General features: G+C 36.6%; 1 protein-coding gene across 2 annotated transcripts; it reads left to right on the top strand.

The window, feature by feature from the left end:
* The first annotated feature begins 1,257 nt into the window (after positions 1-1,257).
* Positions 1,258-25,392, top strand: LOC149243919 (lipase-like PAD4). Of its 2 annotated transcripts, none has more exons than XM_089374659.1 (4): positions 1,258-1,498; positions 2,289-2,619; positions 2,805-3,482; positions 24,285-25,392. In XM_089374659.1, exons 1-4 carry the CDS (start codon positions 1,473-1,475, stop codon positions 25,038-25,040), a joined length of 1,791 nt encoding a protein of 596 aa, XP_089230785.1. In that variant the 5' UTR covers positions 1,258-1,472; the 3' UTR covers positions 25,041-25,392. The 2 variants fall into 2 exon arrangements, with proteins under 2 accessions (XP_089230785.1, XP_089230784.1); XM_089374658.1 differs by having other exon boundaries at positions 1,259-1,498; positions 2,799-3,482.
* The last annotated feature ends 378 nt before the right edge of the window (positions 25,393-25,770 follow it).

The raw sequence follows: 25,770 nt of genomic DNA, 5'->3' as shown, positions 1-25,770 counted from the left end.
GTGTTATTTCGTTCGTTTAATTTTTCATTAATTAATTTAATGTTTGAAAAAATATTTTTTTATTAATAAATCAATTTTAAAAGATTAAAAAATATTAATTATTATTTCCAAACATAATTTTATATAAAAGTTTATTGATAGAAAGTTAATGTATAGAAAATGTAATAAGTGAAGAATTGGTTGGTGGGGAAGAAAATTACATAGTTGTTGAAAGTAATAGATTTTAAGAATTTGGTAGAGAAAAAGTTACATTATTGTTGAAAAGTGATAGATTAGTCATTCATCATATGAAGATGATCCAAATACTTGGAATTTTTACAGAATAAAGATATTTTCAATTTTTCATCACTGGTCCTTTGGACCATCCCATCATTCCTTCAAATATTTTACATTATTTTTGATTTAAATCACATTAATATTAACTAAATTAAATAAATACAAAATTAATCATGCATATGTTTTATTATTGATAAGATTTAGTAATTTATCTATTGTATTTTTGTTTTTGAGCATTGTGAAGATTTTTTTTTGAAATTAAATAATATAATTCTGAATAAGATTGTGATATTTGGTGGTTTACTAGGCAATTGAATTTAGCATTTTTAAAAAATCTTCAAATATTTGAATTGTGTAAATTACATATTTCACAACTCATACTAAATAAATCTGCAAAAGTTAAAATAGTTAGATTACCACATACATTTGTGTGTATGCTTTTGCAACTTGTCATTATTGTGAAGGTAGATTTTTGGAATTTATATTGTGTGGAGATTTATAAATGTCCAATATTTTGGATGGACTCACCACCCATCATCAAAGACGAAAGCAAATCTTGAATAATCAGAGAAAAAAATGTTATATAATTTATAAAATCAAAACTACAATATTAATAATAAAATTCAAATATATTAAAAAATAAATAAACAATAAGATATATTATGATATAATAAATAATAAATTTATGGAAAATGGACTAATAACCAAAGGCTTCACCAAACCATAGTGATAAATTGTAAGAAAATGGTTGGAAAAGCTAAAAGTCAAAATTATGAGGATCCAATAAATATGGATAGATAAAATATTAGCTTCGAGGATAATTAAATAACCAAAGGCTTGACCGAACCATAGTGATAAATTGTAAGAAAATTATTGAAAAAAAGTAAAAGTCAAGGGGGAAATGGAGTTTGAAAAAACAATTCGATAAACCAGTCCCCACACAAACTCTATTTGCAATGGTTGTAAGAAGTGTATTCACTTCATAAAATTAGATGTTTAAGTGTATTGACATCGACGTTTGAAGAAAGTTCTTCGCGTTTTCTGCGTTTTTTCCAGTATATTGCTGGGCTCTGTCCGTCCTTTTTTCCAAGTAAAGCCAAGACTGCCATATGCATTTTTAGGAAAATTTGTCGCGAGTAAATGTCAGCTCTTGATCGAACACCATCGTGAAACAAATCCAGCAACAATAGCAGACGATGACCCCGGAATCGTCTACTGCAGAGTAAGGATGAACTTGGAAGATCCTTTTATTTTGCAGGAGATAGTTGTTTGCTTTACGTTTTGATAAAGGCTTTTCTGTGTGAAACTTTGAAAGTATTTTGTGTCAATTTTGAATGGCTTCGTAGGTGAAGAATTGGTTTTTAGTAGGAACTTGGAAGTATCTTGGATGAAGGTTGAAGTTTTAGAGTAAGTTTAGGGTGGGTTTGGGAAAATTTTTGGATTTGTTTGAAGTAGTTAAGACAGTTTTGCTTCGAGGTTTTATGGGATTATACTGAAACAAGAAAACAAATTCCTGGGTGAAATTTTCTTTTAGTTTTGGTCTGAAATTTGATGGGTTTGAGTTTAAGTTGCTTGTGTCGACCTACCAAAGTCACAGTCATAACATCAGTGCCTATTAGTCATGGAGTGCTCTACATTTCAAATTATTTTTTCTTGAACCCTTCGGAAGGATTGTAGGTTCAATGCGTGTTTGGATTGAACAGTATAATGGCAGCTAACCCTTAGAAAAGGGTGTATCTGTCCAATGCCCAAGACCAGATATCCAACCATAACAAACCAGGTAAACCCTGGTCTATAAGCATACCAGGTAAACCCTGGCATATAAACATAAAGGCACAAAGCTACCAACAGAGCTGCCGAGTATTAAACCCCATATCTTGACTTGTTAGTTGTCCATATCTTGAATTGCAAAACTTTGCAAATGCCACATATTTTATGCACACGATAAGAAATTGAGAGGGTTCTTTTCTCAGATGCCCATATGGTCCTAATTTACATAAATGTTGTTGCAGGTTCACTGTTGATCAGGAGATCGCAACTTTTCTTGCTTCAGGTGAGTTGCTGTCCAAGGCTTGGAAAGAGTTGCTTCGTGCTTGCGAAAATTGTCCGGAGAGCTTTACTCTGCGTGAGGATGAAGATGTTATATATGTTGCGTTCCCATCGTTTCATGGAATAGAATATTTCATTGAGGAAGGGAGCCAATATGGAGAGGGAAATATCCAAACTGGAAATGAGACCTTCTCTGGTTGCCTCAAAGGTCAAGATGATCAACCAGCCTGTGTCCATCAGGGAGCTCTTAAGCTGTTCCTGCATATTATGGAGAATACAGATTTAGAAGCAAAGGTAAATTGCTCTGTCTGTAACGACAAAGTAACCTTAATTTCATATAAGAGGGTTTACATCTTTGCTTATTAGAAACCTTAAATTCATAAAAAGAGGGTTTGCTTCTTCACTTATTAGGGATGAAAGTTTTGAAATTCAAAGGAACAGTAGCATTGTTGACATATTTCATGGTTAACCAGCTGCAGATTTGTATGAAAGTCAAACCTGTTATATTTGTCGGTCATTTCTTAGGAGGATCACTTGCAACATTGGCCACACTGTGGGTACTGGGAAAGAGGCTAAAGCAAAGCTTTCCTTTATGTATCACATTTGGTTGCCCTTTAGTGGGAGATGTAAGACTTGCCGAAGCAGTTGGCCGTGAGAATTGGACAGGCAACTTTTGCCATGTGGTTTCCAAGCATGGTATTGCCCCTCAGATTCTCCTTGCACCATTAGAGTCAATTACTGTGCCCTTGAATACTCTTTTGCCTTATTGGAATGGCATAATGACCAAGGCCAGGAAAGATGCCTCTGATTACTTTATTCAGGATGCTTATACAGCTCTTCTTCACTCCCTCAAGGAGTTAGATGGGGTTACCTATAGAAGCCCATACAGACCTTTTGGTGCTTACCTGTTTTGCTCAAGTAATGGCGCAGCATGTATTATAAACTCTGAGACAGTTTGGGGAACGTTTCATTTAACGATGCAAAGTCATGAAAAATCTTCTGATGAAACTGTACAGGAGCACATACGCTATGGCTCTGTTTTGAAGGACATCATACAAAACTCCGTAAGAGGGAGAGGAATACTGACGTCCACTTCAGAATCTTCTTTCAAGATGGGTATCTCATTAGCATTGGACGCTATTGGCGTTGGAGCTCAGGTAATATTCAAATAGTTTTTAAATCAAAATATAAAAGAAGAAGAAGAAAATTACTTGTGTGTTTTGTTTCTGTTGTGAAATTAAATGTATATTTAGTGTTTTTGTTGTGCAGATAAATGCTTTTGTTTTCCATTTACCTAGAATTATGCACTATAGCAAAGATCTATGTAGTAGGTATTATATGTATTATCATTTATGGATTATCTCAGTGTTTTGCATAATGAATTATTTTAAAGGTATTTTCAAAATATAGTTTCATATTATGAAATCATTTTATTTTTTTCTTTATTAATTTAATGTTAGAAATATGTATTATGTACTATGCCAGTGAACGTATTATTGGATTATTTTAGAAGTATTTTTAAAATAGAATTCCATATTTATAGGATTATTTTGGTTTTTTTTTTTTCAGATAGATAAAAAATTAGTTTGTAGTTATTTTGGTTTTTCTTTTTCAGATAGATAAAAATTTAGTTTGTAGTTTGAAAGTTGTGGCAAAATAATTGACCTTACTTTTAGTTTTATTGTTGAGGCAATGAGGTTGTTTTTTGTTCTTTTTAATCGTTGGGATATTGTGGTTTATTTAAAAAAAAGTTTGTGTTACATTATATTATAATGCTGAGGCAATGAGGTTGTTGTTTTTTTTGGATGGTTGGGATATTGTGTAGTTTATTTTAAAAAGAGTTTTTGATATATTAGGCTATAAAAATATTTTTTTAGAAAAAATATTATTTTATATAAGATTATTAATAAGTAAATTAATTGTATAATATGGATTAAGTAAGGTGTGTTTTATCACATTATTTTTGATTAATATATTAACAAGTTAAAGTTATTGGAAGTATCCAGTTGTAGAGACATGACATTGGTAGGATTAATCATTTTCTTATATGCAAAAGATTTTGTCTTTTTAGTAAGGTATCTCTTAGATCTTGATAAGCAGCTTGAAATTCTCAAAGAATTTTGTATTAATAATGGGATAAGTGTATATAGATAAAACAAGGGTAATGTGATCACTAAGTTAAAGAAAATTAGATACCCTGATTTTGTTTATGACATTAGCAAGTTGGAAGAAGTCCCTATCTAGGAATTGATTTTTATCACAAGTTAAATTAAAACTTTAATACTGAAAAAAAATTAAGAGGTTGGAAAACATACTGTCTTAAGAAGAATGAGAGTTCCATAATTTTGGTTTTGGTAAAAAACAAAGTTACTCTCAACACCCTTGTTACCTCATTGTTTTTCTAAAAGGTTTGTAGTCGTTTCAAATAAATTTGGAGGGAAATCTAGCAACAATAATAATATACTTAAAATAAGCATAATGCATCTTACCATGTCCTCCTCTTAGAGGTTGGGATTCTACCCATTGAGAGTAAGGCTATGATTAGGAACTTAGCTTATAAGCACAAGCTAATTAGCATGAATATATTGGTTGTGGGCTTGATTGCCTTTTGATTCAAAGGTTTTATTTTAGTCATATTTGGATGCCAGTTTTTGATGGGAGTTTCCAGTGTTTTTGTTAGGGGGTTTAAGGAAGGTGATGACCATTTATTGGAGCCCCCCCACTGAGAGTTCAAGGGCAATATTCTCGAATAGAAACATTTTTAGAAGAATTCCTTATAAAATATTGTAATTTTGTAGTCAATCTTGACCATTCATCATTAGATTGTAGATTTAATGGTAAAAATTATGTTAGGTTATCTTTCCCTAGAAGGAAACCCTCTTTTTTGAGGACATTATATTACAGTTGTGTATTGTTGAGAGAGCGTTGTGATTGAGAGAGGAGGTTATGAGAGAGTGGAGAGGAGGTTACAAGGGATGTGTTGTAGGTTGTATCTCTTCCTTTTCCTGGATGGAATAAAATGAAACATTGATTGTTTCTCGGTGGACGTAACTCACATTGGGTGAACTATGTATATTGGTGTCACTTGTATTGTGCTCTTTTGTATTTTATTTTTGCATTCATTTTGGGTCTATGATCTAATTTCTAACAATTGGTATCAGAGTTGAAGATTTACTTGGCTAATAAACTTGTAGGAAAGGAGGGTTCTTGGTTTGAGTGAGAGCAGTGGTGGAAGAAGTTTAGGGTTGAGAAGTTTAATGACCAATGCTAGCATTTATGGAAGATGCAAATGGAGGAATATCTATATTAGAAGGATCTTTTCTACCATTGGGCAGAATAATGAAGAAGTTGGTTACTATGGAAGATGAAGAGTAGGAGGTTCTTGATAGAAAGGCACTAGGAACAATACAATTTTTCATGGCAGTAGTAATGGTTTTCAACATATCAAAAGAAAATAAATGGAGTTTGATGAAGGCATTCGCTAAACTGTATGAAAAAGCTTCAACCTCCAATAAGGTATTTCTCATGAAGTATTTTTTAATATGAAAATGTTGGAAGGTAGATATTTTGTTGATAATTTAAATGAGTTTAACACAGTCATTAGTTAATTAATTTTTCTAGGAGTAAACTTGATGATGAGGTTAGTGCTCTTTTGATTTTGTGCTAATTGATAGAAAGTTGTAATGACTTGTCATGGTTGTGTGTAATTTTTTCTTTGGTTCAAGCACTTTAAAGTTTTTGATGATGTTGTTGGTGTTATCCTTAGCAAGGAAATGTGATGGAAAATTACAAGCGAGACATTAGGTAATGCTTTGATTGCAGAGAATAAGGGAAGAAAAAGGTAGAGGAAAGAGCCTAGGGAATCGTGGGAAGTTTAAGAATGAGTAATCCCAATCTAGAAAGAAGTTTGGTTGTTGGAATTGTAGCAAATAGGATACCTGAAGAAAGACTGTTGATCTCAGAAAGGAAAACAAGGAGATGAAAAAGTGAGGCATCAGGTAATGTTTTGATTTTGGAGAAAAAGTGAAGACAAAAGTAGAGGAAAGAGCTCGAGGAATTGTGGGAAATCTAAGAATGGCCTATCCAAATCTAGAGGGAAGATGGAGTGCTAGACCAGTAGGAAAAATGACACCCAAAGAAAGATTGTTGGTCTCAAAAAGGAAAATAAGGAGATGGACAATAGGAGAATAACTAGAGGCAAATGTAGCAGTTGCTGTTGGCAAGATGCTTTAATCCTTTTGTTAGATAATATTGCTGATTCTTGGGTGTTAGACTTAGGCTCATTTCATGACACACCCCACAGGAAGTAGTTTAAAGACTATGTTCAAGGTGATTTTGGATAGGTTTATTTGGGTGATGATGAACCATATAATTGTTGGAAATGGTATGATATTAGATAAAATTACAGAATGGAAACCAATGGATGTTGAAAGAGATGAGGCACATTCTTGATTTGGGAAATTTAATTTCAACGGGGTAGTTGAGAAGTGAAGGTTGTACACTTTGTTGGCATTATGACACAAGTTTGGCTCTATGGCACAGGTGTTGTCCTTGATGGCAACGTTCTCAGGTGGCAGATCACAGTTCAGGCAATCAGAATGGAAGAAAATAAGGTATACGCAAGTTCCTCTCAGCAAAGTCGCGTATACACGCGATATCACCAATCCAAAGGCGCGTATGCGTATGCACGCACTTTCATGCAAAGAAAAGCGCGTACATGTGGAAAAAGGTATATTTGGTCCATGGTATTTAGTCCGACATATTTGAATCTATGATTTTGGTCCGTGGTGTCGCATCCAAGGTGTTGAACCCAGGTATTGGGTCCATGGTATTGGTTCTTAGTGGTTTTGGACCATGGTTTGAGTAAGGTCTAGTCTATAAAATGGCAAGGAGATCATTTGGCAATGGTATCGATTTAAGAATTGAATATCTTAAGAAGAGCAAGATTTGGAACATTGGTGATTGGTTATGGTGCATTGCTGGATCTGAATCAAGGAGGAACCTGAACACTGCAAGATGGATAAGTTCTATTGATGGGTCAAATCTCAAAGCTTGAATAGTAGTATCTTTGTGTGATTGTGATCTATTGTATTTGACGCATGAATTGATCTATGAATTTGAAAATCTGGGTATAATTAATGCTTGAATACTTGAAAAGGGAAATCTGTCTTTCATAGATCTGTACGTAGGTTCGGTGCAGCGAAGGCGCGTATACACACAGGTTCAGTAAGTCACAGAAGCGTATACGCTGGTTGGCAGTGATACAGATGCGTATGTACGCAGGTTTCAGCATAGCGAAGTAGCGTATGTTTCATGAAATATGCTTTAGCTGCTTCTGTTTATTGCTGCAGTGTTCTGGGTTCAGAATTGGTGTCTGGTTACTGTTACCCTTTTTCTGGTTACAGCATTCTGAGAAGTGTTTGATTGATTATATATTGGGTTGTACAAAGGAGATTGATTGTTGCAGATATAATTGATGTTTGATTGATGTTATTCATGGATCCAGTCTGAAAATTGATGAAACGTGGTCCCTGGAAGAAAGAGAAGGTTGAAGCCTTCTGCAGGTAGCAGCCTGCGTACTAGTACCACTGCTAGTACAAGAGCTAAAGGGGGTTGTAGCTCCCTTCCAGGAGAAACTGGAGAACGAGAGAGGGTTGTAGCCCTCTGCAGGTTGTAGCCTGCGTACTGGTAAAGGACTGCACCAGTACAGAATCATTGTAAAAAGAAGTTTCTAATTGAAAGAAGATAGAGACATATTGCAGCAGGTGGTTTTCACCCACATTGGGTTTCCACCTTATATCTTGTGTTCTTGTGTGTGACTGTCTGCACTATTTTTCTGTTCCTGGTTGATGTCTATATGGTTCTGACACACTGATTTAAGATTAACTCCTGAAGAATAATTAAATTTCAAGTCTGTGAGTTATACGCTATTTTCCTTAACTGAAGTTGCGTATATACGCTGGTTTCTCTAACTAAAGTAGCGTATACAAATCTGTGGTTGAATTGAAAAATAATTGACTTGATAATACTGATTCACCCCCCCTCTCAGTATTATTTCCAACAATTGGAATCAGAGCAGGTCCTTTTGAAGAAGCTTGATCGCTTGAAGGAAGATCTATCATCATGAGCAACTACGAGAGAGAAGCATCGATCAGGCCACCAATTTTTGATGGGACCAACTTTGTCTATTGGAAGGTAAGAATTACAGCCTATCTTCAATCTCTTGGTACAGAAGTCTGGGATATCATAGATACAGGGTACACATTTCCATCAGCAACTCCTACAGATCCGGCTGGTAAGAAGCAGTATGAAACAAATGCAAAGGCTGTCAATACTCTATTAGGGAGTCTATCTCAAACAGAATTTGTCAAGGTTATGCAGCTCAAAACCGCAAAAGAAATATGGGACAAGATCGTTCTGAGCTATGAAGGAGATGAACAGGTAAAACGAGCAAAACTTCAAACTCTCAGAATTCAGTATGAAAATCTCAGAATGCACAATGATGAAAGTGTGGCTAACTATTTCCTACGTATAGATGAGATTGTTAATTGTATGAAAAACTTGGGTGAAGAAATAAAAGAGGTTGTTTTGGTTGAAAAGGTTCTAAGATCTTTGTCTTCTAAGTTTGAATCAAAAGTTTCTGCAATAGAAGAAAAACAGAATCTACAGAGCCTTACCATGTCACAGCTGCACGGAATTCTAACTGCTTACGAAATGAGGAAAGGAGGACCATCAGACAGGAGAGAAGCTGCATTCAAGGCTTCAGGAAAAGGAGATTACTATGAGTCAGGACATATGTCAGAAGAAGAGGAAGAATCAAATTTTGTCAAGAACCTTCAACGGGGAACTGGAAGATTCAGAGGTAAGCTGCCTTTCAAATGCTTTGCTTGTGGAAGAGTCGGTCATTATGCTGCAAAATGTCCTCATAAAGATAAAATAGACAAAGGTAAGGAACCTGTTAGATGGAACAGAAAACATAATGTAAATAAGAAGAGCTATTACACGCATGAAGACAGTGATGGATTATCAAATAGTGATGAAGATGAGCAAGGTAATGATAATAGACTTTTAATGGCTTTTGAAGATGATGATTTTTTGGATGCTATAGATGAAGAAGGTCTTTATGAAGAGATTTCTAAACTCAAAATTTGTTTAGAAGAGAAAAATATGATTATTGATACTCTGCAATTCCAACTGGCTGAAAGGGAAAAACATCATGAAAAGTTAGAATGTGAAATTGTGGGACTTAGAAAAGAGATTGAGAAAACAAAAGCTCTTAATCTTAGATTTGTTAAAGGATCTGAAACTTTAGATGAGATTATCAAAGTGCAGCGTTCTCCACAAATCAAGACAGGTCTGGGATATAATGAAGAAGCATCTCAAGCGCAGAAACCATCCACCTCCAAAAGTTATCTTGATGCAGCAAGGAGAAATGAGCAAAGGCCCAATGAAGATCACCAGGTAAATCAGGGACAATTTACCTCAAGAATGAACAAAGACTACCAGGTAAATTGGGGGCAATCTACTTTAAGGATGAACAGAAGCTACAACTAGCCATAGGTAAAACCTTCTCAATTTGCCTCAAGAATGGATGTCAATAGAAACTACAATCATTTGGATGGTAGATTTGATAATCGCAGGAGTTTCTTCAATGGCCAATGTTTCTCTTGTCATAACTTTGGTCACAAAGCAGCTCAATGTGTTGCCTATAAGACAATCATGACTAGAGAAGCTCAAAAACAAAGAAGTATGACTGGGATCATGAAAAGGACCTACAATAACTTTTCTGCTCTTGAAAATGAAATAGAATGTTCTATTTGTAACAACTTCGGTCATGAAGATTCTGAATGCAGGAGCAGGTTTCGGCAGACAACTCAGAAGGAACAAGCCTCAAATGCCAAAACATGGAGAATGAAAGAACCACAACCAGAAAGATGTGGGATAGCCTTATATGCAGAAGGACAGGAAAATCAATGGTACATTGACAGTGGATGTTCGAAACATATGACAGGTGATAGAGAAAAACTTCAATCATATAGTGCCTTAGAAAAGGAAAAGAAGGTCTCATTTGGAAATGACACCCCTGCATTCATAAAAGGTAAAGGTTCTGTTCAGTTGAAAGAGAAGGTCAAAGCTGGAAACGTTATGTATGTTGATGGCTTAAAACATAATCTATTGAGTGTCAGTCAGATGTGTGATCAAGGAACTGAGGTAATATTTCGATCAAATGGATGTAGTGTTCGTGATCTTGATACAGGAAAAACAGTGATCAAAGGCATAAGAACTCCAAATAATTTATACATATTCAAAGAAGGACAACATCAATGCTATCTAAGCAAGAATGATGAACACTGGCTATGGCACAGAAGATTGGGGCATCTTAGCTTCTCTCAGATAAGGAAAGCATGCAAATATCAGGCAGTTCGTGATCTTCCTGACATCAGAATTCCAGACAATACAATATGCAAATCATGTTAGTTTGGTAAGCAAACCAAAACTAATTTCCCTGAAAAGGAAGGATCAGCTAGCAGGCCACTTGAACTTGTCCATACTGATATATGTGGTCCGACTAGGAAGAGGTCACCTCGAGGTGAAGAGTACTTCATATTGTTCATTGACGACTTTTCAAGGATGTGTTGGATAGGACTCATGAAGTATAAAGATGAAGCTTTCGAAAAGTTCAAATCATTCAAAGCCTTGGTTGAAAACGAATCAAATCGCAGAATCAAATGCCTCAGATCTGATCGAGGAGGAGAATTTACCTCAGATGAATTTTTCGATTTTTGTGAAGAACATGGCATAAGAAGGGAATTTTCTGTTGCAAGGACACCTCAACAAAATGGAGTAGTGGAAAGGATGAACAGAACGGTTCAACAAATGGCTCGTGCTATGCTCGATGAATCTGGAACTCCCGCAACCTTCTGGGGTGAAGCCGCATTTGCTGCAGTAACTATTCTTAACAAGACAAATGTCCGGGTAAACAACACTCAGACTCCTCATGAACTTTGGTATGGTAAGACTCCCACGGTAAAATACTTCAAAATTTTTGGAAGCAAATGCTACATTAAAAGGACTGATGAAAATCTTGGCAAGTTTGAACCTAGAGCAGATGAAGGCATTCTCCTTGGTTACTCTCCCCACAGCAAAGCATATAAATGTTACAATAAAAGACTTGGAAAAATTATTGAAAGTATTGATGTAGTGATTGATGAAGAAGAAAATACCCCTAGACAGGAAAGATCTGAAGTCTTCGAAGATGATGAGGACTATCCCCCAACGTCAAATCAGATTCATGATGAAGAAGAAACCCATGAGGCACCAGAAGAACAAATAAGAATAGAAGAAAAGACTCCATCCAGATACGTTCAGAAGAATCATCCAGAATCTCAAATTTTGGGGCAGAAAGAGGCAGGTGTACAAACAAGGAGAACCATTTCAGAAGCTTCAAGCTATCTAGCATTGCTCTCCTCCACCGAACCACAAAATGTAAAAGAGGCATGCAAAGATGAATGCTAGGTCAAGGCAATGAATGAAGAACTTGAGTAGATTGAAAAGAATAACACTTGGGAGTTGGTTCCTAGACCTAAAGATAAGAATGTCATAGGGACAAAATGGATATTCAAAAACAAGTTGAATGAAAATGGGGAAGTTATTAGAAACAAAGCCAGACTTGTTTGTAAAGGGTATGCTCAACAAGAAGGAATCGACTTTGAAGAAACTTTTGCTCCTGTTGCTAGACTTGAGGCCATCAGAATGTTCCTTGCTCTCTCTAGTTTTCAGAAGTTCAAAATATTTCAAATGGACGTGAAATCTGTTTTTCTAAATGGAGACTTGGATGAAGAAGTGTATATTGAACAACCAGATGGGTTTATCCTTGGAAATGATCCAAAACTTGTATGCAGACTCAAAAAGGCTCTCTATGGCCTTAAACTGGCTCCAAGGGCTTGGTATTATCGCTTGGATAAATACCTTCGTCAACAAGGTTTTATAAAAGGATCAACTGATAGCAATCTTTATATAAAAATTGACAATGATAAGTTGCTAATACTTGTTGTGCATGTTGATGATGTCATCTTTGGTAGCAATGAAGAAGACATGAGTCAAAATTTTTCCTTAGTAATGCAGAAAGAGTTTGAAATTTCTATGCTTGGTGAGCTCACATATTTTCTTGGTTTACAAGTCCAACAAAACAAAGATGGCATCTTTCTATCACAAACCAAGTATCTCAAGCAGATCTTGAAGAAATATGGGATGGAGGATTCGAAACCAGTATGTACCCCTATGGTGACAGGATGCAGCCTCAGCGCAAATGATGAATCGGCAGCAGTACATCAACCAACCTATAGATCCATGATTGGTAGTCTACTCTATCTAACAGGTACCCGACCAGACATTATGCATGCAGTGGGAATAGTTGGAAGGTTTCAGGCAAATCCAAAGGAAACTCATCTTCAGGCAGTTAAAAGAATTTTCAAGTATCTTCAAGGAACTCAAAACTATGGCTTATGGTATCCTAGAGATACAGATCTCACACTTCATGCATATACAGATGCAGATTGGGCAGGAAGCGTGGATGACAGAAAAAGCACTAGTGGTGGTGCATTCTTCATGGGTCCTAGATTAGTATCTTGGTTCAGCAAGAAACAAAGTTCTATTGCTTTATCTACAGCTGAAGCAGAATATGTAGTTGCTGCATCTTGCTGCACACAGCTCCTTTGGATGATGCAAACATTGCAAGATCTTCAAATCACTTGTACTCCACCTATCTCCATTTTTTGTGATAATACAAGTGCTATCAGTATCTCAAAGAATCCTGTCATGCATTCAAAGACTAAGCACATACCGATCAAGTACCATTTTCTCCGGGAACAAGTGCTGGAACAAAAGGTCAAATTGGAGTATGTTCCCTCCAAGGAACAAGTTGCTGATATTCTCACCAAACCACTGCCCAGGGAGACATTTGAATACCTCAGACAGAAGCTGGGGGTAGTTGATGCATCATCTTGCTGTTGAAACCTGTCTGTTTCAGAGAAATGTGGTTGTACACGAGTTGCATGAGGAGGATCTGCGTACATACGCCGATTTATGTAGATACAGTCGCGTATATGGTGGTTTGAAGGAAATCAGTGGGGACAGACTCTGGTTGAAAAGAGTCTGATATGGGTTTGACAGAGACCATCTGGCACAGGTTCAGGGGGAGCAGATAAACTTCTAATAATGCATTGTTGGCATTACATTAGAAGCTCTTGGTTCGAGTACACAAGTTGTTTTGGGTTCAGGTGGATCAGGTGCAGAAGGAGAACATGGTTGCTGATCTGAATAATGATGCTGCTGATATTTGTTATTGGTGACTTTCATAGTCTTGCTCTAAATTTTTCGTCTCTATGTCATGTATATCTTTTATTGTCAAGGTCATGTAATGGCCTATTTTGGTTTCCCCACTATGCCTGGGATGAATGATGTAATGTACTTGGTTGTCATATGTAAACTTCTGATGTATCCCCACTTGTTTGGGTGGATGATCCCCACTTGGTTGGGTGATGGATGTTTGTATAGAGTCTTTTGGTGATAGGAAGGTCTTTTATGATGTATAAGTCATGGTTCTTCTTGAAGAACATCTTTTTGCAGATCTTGCCTACAGTCAGGGGGAGCATGGTCAGCACAACAGAGCAGAGATTTCAGCATGTACTCAGGGGGAGCATAACCCTTTGCCCTTGATGTCAAAGGGGGAGAATGACTTTGAAGTTGGAAGGTTGCCATCAAGTCCAAAGGGGGAGATTGTTGGCATTATGACACAAGTTTGGCACTATGGCACAGGTGTTGTCCTTGATGGCAACGTTCTCAGGTGGCAGATCACAGTTCAGGCAATCAGAATGGAAGAAAATAAGGTATACGCAGGTTCCTCTCAGCAAAGTCGCGTATACACGCAGTATCACCAATCCAAAGGTGCGTATGCGTATGCACGCACTTTCATGCAAAGAAAAGCGCGTACATGTGGAAAAAGGTATATTTGGTCCATGGTATTTAGTCCGACATATTTGAACCTATGGTTTTGGTCCGTGGTATTGCATCCAAGGTGTTGAACCCAAGTATTGGGTCCATGGTATTGGTTCTTAGTGGTTTTGGACCATGGTTTGAGTAAGGTCTAGTCTATAAAATGGCAAGGAGATCATTTGGCAATGGTATCGATTTAAGAATTGAATATCTTAAGAAGAGCAAGATCTGGAACACTGGTGATTGGTTATGGTGCATTGCTGGATCTGAATCAAGGAGGAACCTGAACACTACAAGATGGATAAGTTCTATTGATGGGTCAAATCTCAAAGCTTGAATAGTAGTATCTTTGTGTGATTGTGATCTATTGTATTTGACGCATGAATTGATCTATGAATTTGAAAATCTGGGTATAATTAATGCTTGAATACTTGAAAAGGGAAATTTGTCTTTCATAGATCTGTATGCAGGTTCGGCGCAGCGAAGGCGCGTATACATGCAGGTTCAGTAAGTCACAGAAGTGTATACGCTGGTTGGCAGTGATACAGATGCGTATGTACGCAGGTTTCAACATAGCGAAGTAGCGTATGTTTCATGAAATATGCTTTAGCTGCTTCTATTTATTGCTGCAGTGTCCTGGGTTCAGAATTGGTGTCTGGTTACTGTTACCCTTTTTCTGGTTACAGCATTCTGAGAAGTGTTTGATTGATTATATATTGGGTTGTACAAAGAAGATTGATTGTTGCAGATATAATTGATGTTTGATTGATGTTATTCGTGGATCCAATTTGAAAATTGATGAAACGTGGTCCCTGGAAGAAAGAGAAGGTTGAAGCCTTCTGCAGGTAGCAGCCTGCGTACTAGTACCACTGCTGTACAAGAGCTAAAGGGGGTTGTAGCTCCCTTCCAGGAGAAACTGGAGAACGAGAGAGGGTTGTAACCCTCTGCAGGTTGTAGCTTGCGTACTGGTAAAGGACTGCACCAGTACAGAATCATTGTAAAAAGAAGTTTCTAATTGAAAGAAAATAGAGACATATTGCAGCAGGTGGTTTTCACCCACATTGGGTTTCCACCTTATATCGTGTTCTTGTGTGTGACTGTCTGCACTATTTTTCTGTTCCTGGTTGATGTCTATATGGTTCTGACACACTGATTTAAGATTAACTCCTGAAGAATAATTAAATTTCAAGTCTGTGAGTTATACGCTGTTTTCCTTAACTGAAGTTGCGTATATACGCTGGTTTCTCTATCTAAAGTAGTGTATACAAATCTGTGGTTGAATTGAAAAATAATTGACTTGATAATACTGATTCACACCCCCCCTCCTCAGTACTATTTCCAACACACTTACATTTGTAGAAAATTCATGGAAGGCCACTAAACGATCACTAATAATAGAAAATGAAGAGAAGGTGTAATGGTCAACTTTTCTATTGGTTTAGATTCTACAAGAGTAAGCACATGGTTATGGCATCATAGGCTCGAGCATGTAAGTGAGAAGAATAAGAAGATTCTCCACTTAAGGAATTTATTGCTAGGATTAAAATTAGGTAATTTGGATTTCTGTGAACACTATGTTTATAGAAAACAAAAGGGAGTGAGATTTCTCGGGGTTGGGAAGAAAATAAAGAGTCTGAAGTTAGAGTTGGTCCATACAAGTGTATGGGAATTGGCTTACGTCTCATCCAGTGTTACTTGAGAACGGGAGTGAAAGTGGGGAGCGGGAGCAACATTTTCAAAAGTTCCTGGTTTGGGAGCGAATTTTTAAAAATATATATATATTTTATATTTTGATACATATATGTCAACAAAAACATGTAGAATGATGAATTAGATATAAAAAACATAAAAAAACATAGATTGATCATTGAACCATATCACATCAATCATCTAGAAGTTATAATCTTCATCAACCATGTCCACAAGTTAGTAACATACATATTACAACATATTGAGTCTCGTGAATCATGATTCATCAATCTTAAAGTTTCAACTTCAAGCTTTCAAAATTGAAAATTCAATATATAACATTTATCATCATTGATCACCAAAGTTGTACTTGTAAGCTAAGTTTAACCATTACAAGAAATAATATCTAACTGTTAACATGAAATGAAATGTTATAAAATGAATTATGAAATGATATGAAACAACTTTCACGAAGCATCATATTCATAATTCAAATCATTACCAATGAGTTATAATTGCCAACTTCAAACTTCAAACTTTCATCGTCACAGTCATGTATTGTTTACAAAAAATATCATTATGATATGAAAGAGTCAAGAGTCAAAACTCAACAGTTATGAAAATTAATAGAAACTAGAAAAGACAAGTAAACTGTAAATCTATTATCTACTACTGCATGTGGCCCTTGCCACGAGAGTCTAATGTATGAGCAGGTCGTGGTGGTCTTCTAGGAGACTCCTGCACAGATCGATGACCAAAACTGGAAGGCACATGCCCTCCACGTGAGGGTGTAGATGGAGGTGGCGACAGCAAAGGAACAAGACTCGGAACTCGAGCACTGCTACTGGATGGTGGAGGTGGCATGGCTGCTGCTTCATCTTCCTCCCTTATAAGTTCCTCTTCCAGTTCGTCAAGATGTATAGTGCCATCCTCCAAATTGTCATCCTCTGGGTGGTTGCCTCAGATTTTATATGTTGGATCCTCATAAGCCCGATCACAGTAATGACTCAACAACCTAAAGTTGTAGTGCACATAAACCAAGCTTTCTGCCTGGTTTTCATTGAGTTTGTTTCTTTTCACATTATGTATGAAGCTGTAGGTGCTCCAACATCTCTCTGTAGAAGAAGTATTTACAACCTGTGATAGAACTTTTTTTGCCAATTTTGGCAAAAGTCCATGGCCGCCATATGTTTCCCACCATGTGAGAGCATCAAATCTATCTCTGTCTTCCATTGCATGGAAGGTACCAAACAAACAAGTGCCACTAAAGTATTTGCCTATTTCAAGGCGCACACTAGCACATTCCTCCCTGTCAGGTATCAACTTTTCTAATGCTTCCAAATATCCTTTAGAAACCTCTTCATCTATATGGGGTTTGGTTCTAACCCCACCCCTTGGTGTAGGTTGGCCCAACCAAGATGTAGAGTAGTATTTTGGTGTAAGGATATACGCCAAGCAATGTAGTGGAAGATTAAGTTTATTCCACCGCACACACATACAATTGTGAATCAGTTTGCACAAGTCGGGATCATTGTTATGAACAATATCTTTTATTTGCCCCAACATGGTATCCATCTGCTCATACACCTCGCCAATCACTGGTTTATCTGTATTTGCAAACTGAATCATGTGATAAATGGGCTTGGTGAAATCCAATACTTGCCTCACACGTGCCCAAAACATACCATCAAGAGTGGCCTCCTCCACCAGTTCAAAACCTCGCCTGTCAGCTGCATTTGTAGCCCTTTCCTTTAATATTTGCCAGTGTGGACTTGATGCCATGCTAGCCAATACCTTCAAAAGGCGCCTGAAGGTGAGGTAATAGCTACCAAATCTAGTCCTCGCAACACTGCGGAAAAGGCCATGGGTATTACTATGATTTGTAATAAATTTTATCATTTGTTTGCCTTTCTTGTACAAATCACCAATCCATTTGTATTGTTCATTTTTGTTCTTAACAACATCATGCATCAAAAGGTTCAATCTGTGAACCAAACACCCAGACCAAAATATGTTGGGGTATTTATCCTCAATAATTGCTCCTGCTGACTTACAATTAGGAGCATTATTAGTGATGACTTGGATGACATTGCATGACCCAATACGGTCAATTGTTTCAAGTAATGCTTTTGCAATATTGATGCCGGTCTTGAACTTCTCTGAGTAATCATATGCATTTAGAAAGATGGCACCTCTAACAGACACAACAAGAACACTTATCAATGGCTTGCCTTTTACATTTGTCCATCCATCAGATACAATGGACACCCCATGGTCAGTCCAAGAACTTGTCATTCTATTCACAGAATGTGATATTTTTGCTTTTTCATGATCAAGTCCAACAGTTCCTGCCTTGTCATACCCAGGGCTCTTGTATCCTTTAGGGGCATCATTTATGGTAGAAACCATTTCGTGCCAATAAGGTGAGCAAAGAACATTGAATGGTATCCCACATGCATAGAGAAACCTGTAAACTTTTGAATCCACATCATTCCTACACCTTTCATCAAGGAAATCTGATATGGTTCTAACTTCTACGCCTTAAAGCTGGTGACCCTGTGCCTCCATATCCACTGCCTTGGGAGGACGCTGAAGGAGTTCTTTGTGCTTGTGATTGTGAGCTTGGTTCAAAGAAACCCCTTGATTTTTTAGATTTGTATTGGGTTTCCTCCTCTTCCCTTATGTATTTGGCTCTATCTGCTGCTGACACACGTGCACAAGTTTTGATTCCTATTTGTTTATCTCCATCCCATGGCATTTTCCCGTAGAGGTGTTCTTTGGCACGGGTGTATGAACCTGTGTAATTATTGTTGCAAGGGGGGCATTGAAATTTAGTGGTTCCACCCCCTTTCCCTGCTTCAAGCCTGTTAACATATTTCCACAATGGGGTTTGGTCTTGTTTAGTTTTTTCAGCTGCTGAATCATGTTCACCCTCCTCCAGCTCCTCCTCACCGAGGTTTTCATCAAATCCACTTTGTCCCCCTTCTTCATTTTGAACCCTCCTTTTCCTACTCTCCAACACCATAATAACCAGAAAAGGAACCAAGAAGAAGAAAATGCCAAGAAATATAACCATGATGTTTGAAATTTGTAGTTTTGAATCTGCAAAATTTAATAAAATGGAATGGGAATGGGAATGGCCCAATGGGAAACCGAAATAGAGAAAAATTTATTTATTTATTTAGAAATTAGGAGTAAATTAATAAACATTAAAAAAAAATTGCTAACCTACCTCAAATGCGTCCAAGACTCCTTGCTCCTTGCTCCTTGGCACCTTGCTCTCAGTCTCACTCCTTGCTCTCAGTCTCACTCAAGTCACAATGATTCATAAAAGCCCTCCCTCCCTCATTATATAAAAAAAAAATCGATTTTTAAGCCGCGCGATTTTTTTTTTTTCGACGCATTTGCTCCTGGCCTCTGCGCGCATCGCTCCGGGAGCGAAATTTAAAGCCTGGGAGCGATCGCTCCCTGACCGCTCCCGGGCTTTAAATTTCGCTCCCGGAGCGACGGGAGCGACGCTCCCGAAGTCGCTCCTGGATTTGGCAGGGAGCGCAAATTTTTTTATCGAGAGCGCGCTCCTGACCCGCTCGATCGCTCCCTGATCGCTCCCGGGCTTTAAATTTCGCTCCCGGAGCAATGGGAGCGACGCTCCCGAAGTCGCTCTTGGATTTGGCAGGAAGTGCAAATTTTTTTACCGGGAGCGTGCTCTTGACCCGCTCCTGCCCGGAGCGCGCTCCCGACCCGCTCCCGCTTGGGGCGCGGATTGGGAGCGGGATCGGGGGGGGGGGGGCGCTCCCCTGCAACACTGGTCTCATCTTTTGGTGGTTCTTATTATTATGTTACTTCTATAGATGATATGACTAGGAAAACTTGGTTTTATTGCATTCGAAAAAATTATGTTGTCTCTGATATATTTAAGAAATGGAAATCTTTGGTTAACAATGATTCAGGAAATAAATTGAAGCATTTCAGGTCAGATAATGAAGGAAATATTGCAATAAGGAGTTTGATAGTTACTGTTTATACCATAGGATTCATAGATAGAAGGTGGTTACAACAACAACAAAATACAGTGGTGTGTCACAAAGAATTAATATGACAATCATGGAGCGTGCAAGGAGAGTATGAGATTGTACACAAGATTGCTCTTATTGTTTCGGGTAGATGTTTTGGATATTGTTGTTTACATAATAAATAGAAGGCCTTAAAGTTCCTTGAATGATGGCATTCCAGAGGATACATGGATAGTTAAAAAGGTAAACTACTCATTTTTAAAGACTTTCATTTGTGAAACATTTGTTCATATTGATAGAGAAAATGGAAAAAGGCTTGAAGAGAAATTCAAGAAGTGTGCTTTTATTGGATATGAAATTAATGATTTTGGTTATGGCTTATGGGATTATGAAAATCACAAAATCTTTAGGAATAGAGACGTGGCATTCAATGAGAAGGTCATGTACAGTCGTAGGGAAAAAATGAGAAAAGACAAACACATAATATGTAGCGCTTGATGAAATCACAAAAAAATAAAAAATAAAAATTCAGAGATGCCAAAAAATAAAAACGTTTAACAACAACAATAGTAGCAGTTACTTCAAATTCTTGCAAGTGTTGTTAGAAGATCTTCCAGGTTAAGTAACTCCCCAATTTGACACTCCTCTGTATATTATGTATTGTTGATTGATTCTAGTGAACTAAAAATTATGAAGCAACAATGAAAGTAGAAGTTAGAAACTAAAAACAAGAGGGAGCAAGGCATGGAAGAGGAGATGGACTCTTTGATACGTAACCACACTTGGGACTTGGTTTAGTTGCTTGTAGGTAAAAAATCAGTGTAGAATAAATGGGTTTACAGGTTGAAGGAAGAAGATAAAGGAAAAAAGAGGTACAAAACTAGACTTGTAAGGGGTTTACAGAGAAGAAAGATGTATAATTTGATGATGAAAAGATTTGGAGGAAGAGATTTATATGAAATAGCCATATGGTTATGAGGTCAAAGGAAAGGGGAAACTACTATGTAGATGAAGAAGAGCTTGGATGGCCTAAAATAAGCTCCAAGGTAGTGGCATTTGAAATTTGACTAGTTTACGATAGAATAAGGTTAGAATAGATGTCATTCTAACCACTCTTTATTTTAAAAGACTAGATAATGGTAAGTATATTATCTTGTTATTGTATTTAGATGACACACTTGTTGTAGGTTCTAACAAGTAGAATATAATTGTATTCAAAAGAAAATTAGCTAATTCATTTGCAATCATAGGTACAAGTGCTAGAAAACAAATCCTTGGTATGCAGATAACAAGAGTTAGGAAAAATTGTAAACTAATAGTCTTAATGTGATTACATATAGGTGGTGTTTGAAAGATTTAAAATGCGAGATGTGAAACCAATTAATACACCTTTGACCAATTGTTTCAAACTTTCTAAGGAGTTGTGTCCCATGACATAGGAGGAAAGAGACTACATGGCCAAAGTTTTGTATTCATCAACGTTTGGAAGCTTGATGTATCTGATGGTGTGCACAAGGTTGGATATTGCACATGTAGTGGGAGTTGTGAGGAGGTATATGAACAATCCAACTAATGAACATTGGAAGATAGTAAAGTGGAATTTTAGGTATTTGACAAGTATGAACAATCTAAAACATTGAAAAGTAGTAAAGTGGGTTCTCAAGTATTTGAGAGATACTACTACTCAGGCATCATGCTTTAGAGGTTCAAACATTGTTCTACATGGATATGTTGATTCAGATATAGCAGGTGATATAGATAGTAGGATGAACACCACAAGGTATATTTTTATAATGGGTGGAACATTAGTAAGTTTGATTTTGAAATTACAAAAGGTTGTTGCACTTTCAACAATGGAAACATAGTACATTGTTGCTATAGAGTTTAGTAAAGAGATGCTTTGGTTACAGAGGTTTATGGAGGAATTGGGAAAGAAGCAAGAGAATATCATCCATCTATAATGACAACTAGAGTGCCATTCATCTTGTGAAGAACTCATCCTCCATTCTAAAGCTAAATATATACAACTTACATACCATTTCATATAATCAATTTTGGAAGATGGACAATTGACACTATAAAAGATACACACTAGCCATAATCTTGTAAACATGTTAATGAAAGCATTAACCAAGGAGAAATTGAGTTCCTACTCAATTTTAGTTGGCCTTAAAGCATGACAATAAAGATGAATAACTTTCTAGGTACAAAGTTGGAGCATAGCGTAGTAGGTGTAGTAGTGGTGGTGTTTTTGTGATCAGTTTCCAAGTGTGGAGCTTGATTATCTTCCTGATTCAAAGGTCTTGTTCTAGCCACGTTTGGATCCCAATGCCTAATAAAGGGATGTCGGGGGCCTTGCCCCCCACTTCCATTGCTACGGGGTTGGGGGAGAGGGCAATGGCAATTTTTTGGAGCCTCCCTTGGTGGAGGTTTGGGGGTAGCGCCCCAGAAGAGAATTAAAAAAAAATGCCTTGTAAAATATTGTATTTTTGTAGTCAATTTGAACCATTCATCATTAGGTTGCAGATCTAATGGTAGAACTTTAGAAGTTATGTTAGGAATTTTTTTGTCCCTGTAAAGGAACTCTCTTTTTACGAGGACATTGTATTATGGTTGTGTATTGTTGAGAGTGTTATAATTGAGAGATGAGACTACGAGTGAATGAAGAGGAGGTTGTCGCAGATGTGCTGTAAGTTGTATCCTATCATTTTGTTGAATGAATCATGAAATAAAATGAAGGAATGATTGTTTCTCCACGGATGTAGCCCACATTTGACTGAACCGCATATATCAGTGTCTCTCTTGTATTGTGTTCTACTCCTGCATTCATTTTGCTTTATTACTCCATGATCTTATTCTTAAGATAAGAATGGGAGGCTTTAGTTATTGCTTCAAATAGTAGTGAAAGTTCACTCACAACTCAAAAGTGGTTGGACTAGAGATGCAGTGTCTTGGTTAGACCATTAGGGCATATTGTAAGAGGGTATAAAGTTGAATTAAACTACAAAGAATCTATTAACCTGGATTTAGAAGATTAAAATTATTTAGAAAACAAATTAACATGAGCTTCATTGTGAAAAAGTGTGCTGGATAAGACTTGGAATATATTTAAATTGAAGAATCTGTAAAATCTGTAGATGATTAAGGTAAGGATGAAAAATATTCTCTTGAACTAAGAATAATAGAAAGTTAAATTATTAGAGAAATCATTAACCCCAAATTTAAAGATGAAAATTATCTTTCATTATCGTACCCAGGAAAATCTAATATTGAAAAAAATAAGAACAAATCCCCACAATCTTGATGAGAAATTAAGGTGTTAGACTAGATCACACCTCTGGAAGAAAGAATCTGTAATCTGTAAAAGAACATGAAAGAATCTGTAAAACAAATAAAGTAGAGGATTAAAAAACCTTGTCTTATAATACTCAGCCTACAAAAACATTGAACTAATTTAATTTTCAAATATTTAATCTTATGAACAACTTCGTAAGTGAAAATAACTAATTTAAATTTATATCCGAGAAACCACAGTCAGTTTTAGTAAACTATAATCATCTTTATCATATATATGACTTCCCCTTTATTAATAGAGGGGAATCTGTAACCAAATATACCAATATCCACCCGCTCATTATAGAACAAGGGTTCAATTTCTGTTGCCACCTTCCCAGTCTCAATGAAAATTGGCACCAAGCTGTGGATTGATACACTTAATGAGGTTGACCCGAAATCTCCAGCTAACAAGACCTCTAGACAAGAGCAACTGACCAATTTTTCACTGTTAATAACTTTCAAGCTTGATAAGACAGCTCGGCTTACATAACCAAGACAGGAATGAACTTTTCTCAATATCACAAGCTTGCTATCTGATGAACTGTTTTTTCAATAAACAAATTATAAAAAAAGAGTCCGAGCAACTTATTATTTATGTCCTTTCATCCCTTAGCTTGTTTTGAAGTTCGTATGCAAATTATTAAAAAAATGAGTACTTTGTTATTTATCTTTGAGTCTCCATCCTCTGGGTTTGTTTTAAAGTTCATGTATACTATGTTTTCTAGCTTACAGCTTATTATTGCGGCGTAAGCCTTAATATTAAAAATTACAGTAGCAGTGTCTTCATCTGCGCCTCTGATCTTTATTTTCTTTTTTTAAAGCACATTAATTGATACCAATGGGTAGTTTGAAATGTGATCTTTAATTGGTAATGTAAATGGGTAGTTTGAAATGTGATCATTAATCGGGAATGTCAATTTTGTGCAGAATGATGCTGCACAGATTGCCTTTGAAAGAGCTAGAGAAATTGAAAACAGGGATAACACAAATGCTTCCCAGCTGGCTGTTAAATTAAGCAAAGCACAGTGTAGCATGGCAGAGCTGGAGTGGTATAAAGAGCTTTGTGAGAAGGCAAACCAAGTATATTATGATTCCTTTAAAGAAAAATTTGGTAAGAAGGATATCAATGCTAATTTACGAAGGGAAAAGCTCGCTGGGTTTTGGGATGAAATTATTGAAATGTGGCAGAAACACGAGTTGCCTAGTGATTTCCAATCCCGAAAGAAGTGGATATATGCTGGCAATACATATAGCAGACTTTTTGAGCCTCTGGATATTGCATATTATTATCGCACTTCTCAGGGCAATGGAAACTATCTTTCCGATGGAAGACCCACTCGTCATAAGATTCTTCAGAAATGGTTTGAAGAGAGTGAAAAAACTCGCAGTTCAGAAGGTCACAGAGGTCGCACAAAGCTAGCATCACTCAGTGAGGATTCATGCTTTTGGGCATACGTGGAAGAGGCTTTGAAAGATCTGAAAGAAGGCTCACACCAAAATCTTGAAAAGTTTGAAAACTATGTGATCAAGATGATTCAGGACCGCAGCATTTCTTCAGATGTTTTCTTGGAAGAAAGCAGCTTTGTTATGTGGTGGCAAAAATATAAACAGATTCAATCCCCAAAATGGAAATTAAACTCTCCATTGTATAAAATAATGGAAAGTGAAAGTTGGAAGGAATGAATTCAGAATGCTGTATATCCACATGATCGTGAAAGAGCTGCTTCCTCCATTAGATTTGTTGGTGTTCAGTGATAATTTGTTTTCCTTTCTTTCAATGACATGATGGATATAATGTAATATTATGATGGCTGAGGTAGAAATGTATGTTTGCTTAGTCCTTCCAAGTGGGTATGTATGAAGACCCTCATGCACTGTAATGGCGTAGGAGAAATGGAATTTTCCTCTTTGTAATACATTTGCTTGATGTTTTATGGTTATGTTCAACCTGCAATGTCAAGATAAAACAATGTCTCAGTGGATGGCCTTCAAAAGACGTATAATTACAACAATGGATTTCAAATTTTCATGTTAATAGTTATTAATTTGAAACATGCATCATTGAGACTGACACTGTTAGCAGAGAGCTGAGACTGACACTGGTTAGCAAAGAGTTGACGGGTATCGCAATTACATTGAATAATTATACTAATAGGTTTGTTTGATTAGGAATATGGGTTTTTTTAATTAAAAAAATATGTAAATCGATGAAAATTATATATATATTTTGATAAAAATAAATTCTAATCTTACTCTTGATATTATTTTTTATTATTAATTATTTCCACAACCGCATTGCTTTGGATGGCATTTGCCACAGAAGGGTAAAAATAAATTCTAATCTTACTCTTGATATTATTTTTTATTATGAATTATTTCCACAACTGCATTGCCTTGGATGGCATTTACATCA

The sequence above is a fragment of the Pinus tabuliformis genome, chromosome 8, assembly GCF_031772625.1.
Source record: "Pinus tabuliformis cultivar Carrire ecotype Pingquan chromosome 8, CPIR1, whole genome shotgun sequence".
Classification (NCBI taxonomy): domain Eukaryota; kingdom Viridiplantae; phylum Streptophyta; class Pinopsida; order Pinales; family Pinaceae; genus Pinus; species Pinus tabuliformis.
This window is presented reverse-complemented; position numbering and strand designations above follow the sequence as displayed.

What these genes read in the sequence shown, in the direction of transcription:
- LOC149243919 (XM_089374658.1), top strand. Translation starts at nt 1,473, where the DNA reads ATGACCCCGGAATCGTCTACTGCAGA. An exon ending in CCGGAATCGTCTACTGCAGA is followed by an intron (nt 1,499 to 2,288) that starts GTAAGGATGAAC and finishes ATGTTGTTGCAG; the next exon opens with GTTCACTGTTGATCAGGAGA. An exon ending in CTATTGGCGTTGGAGCTCAG is followed by an intron (nt 3,483 to 24,284) that starts GTAATATTCAAA and finishes AATTTTGTGCAG; the next exon opens with AATGATGCTGCACAGATTGC.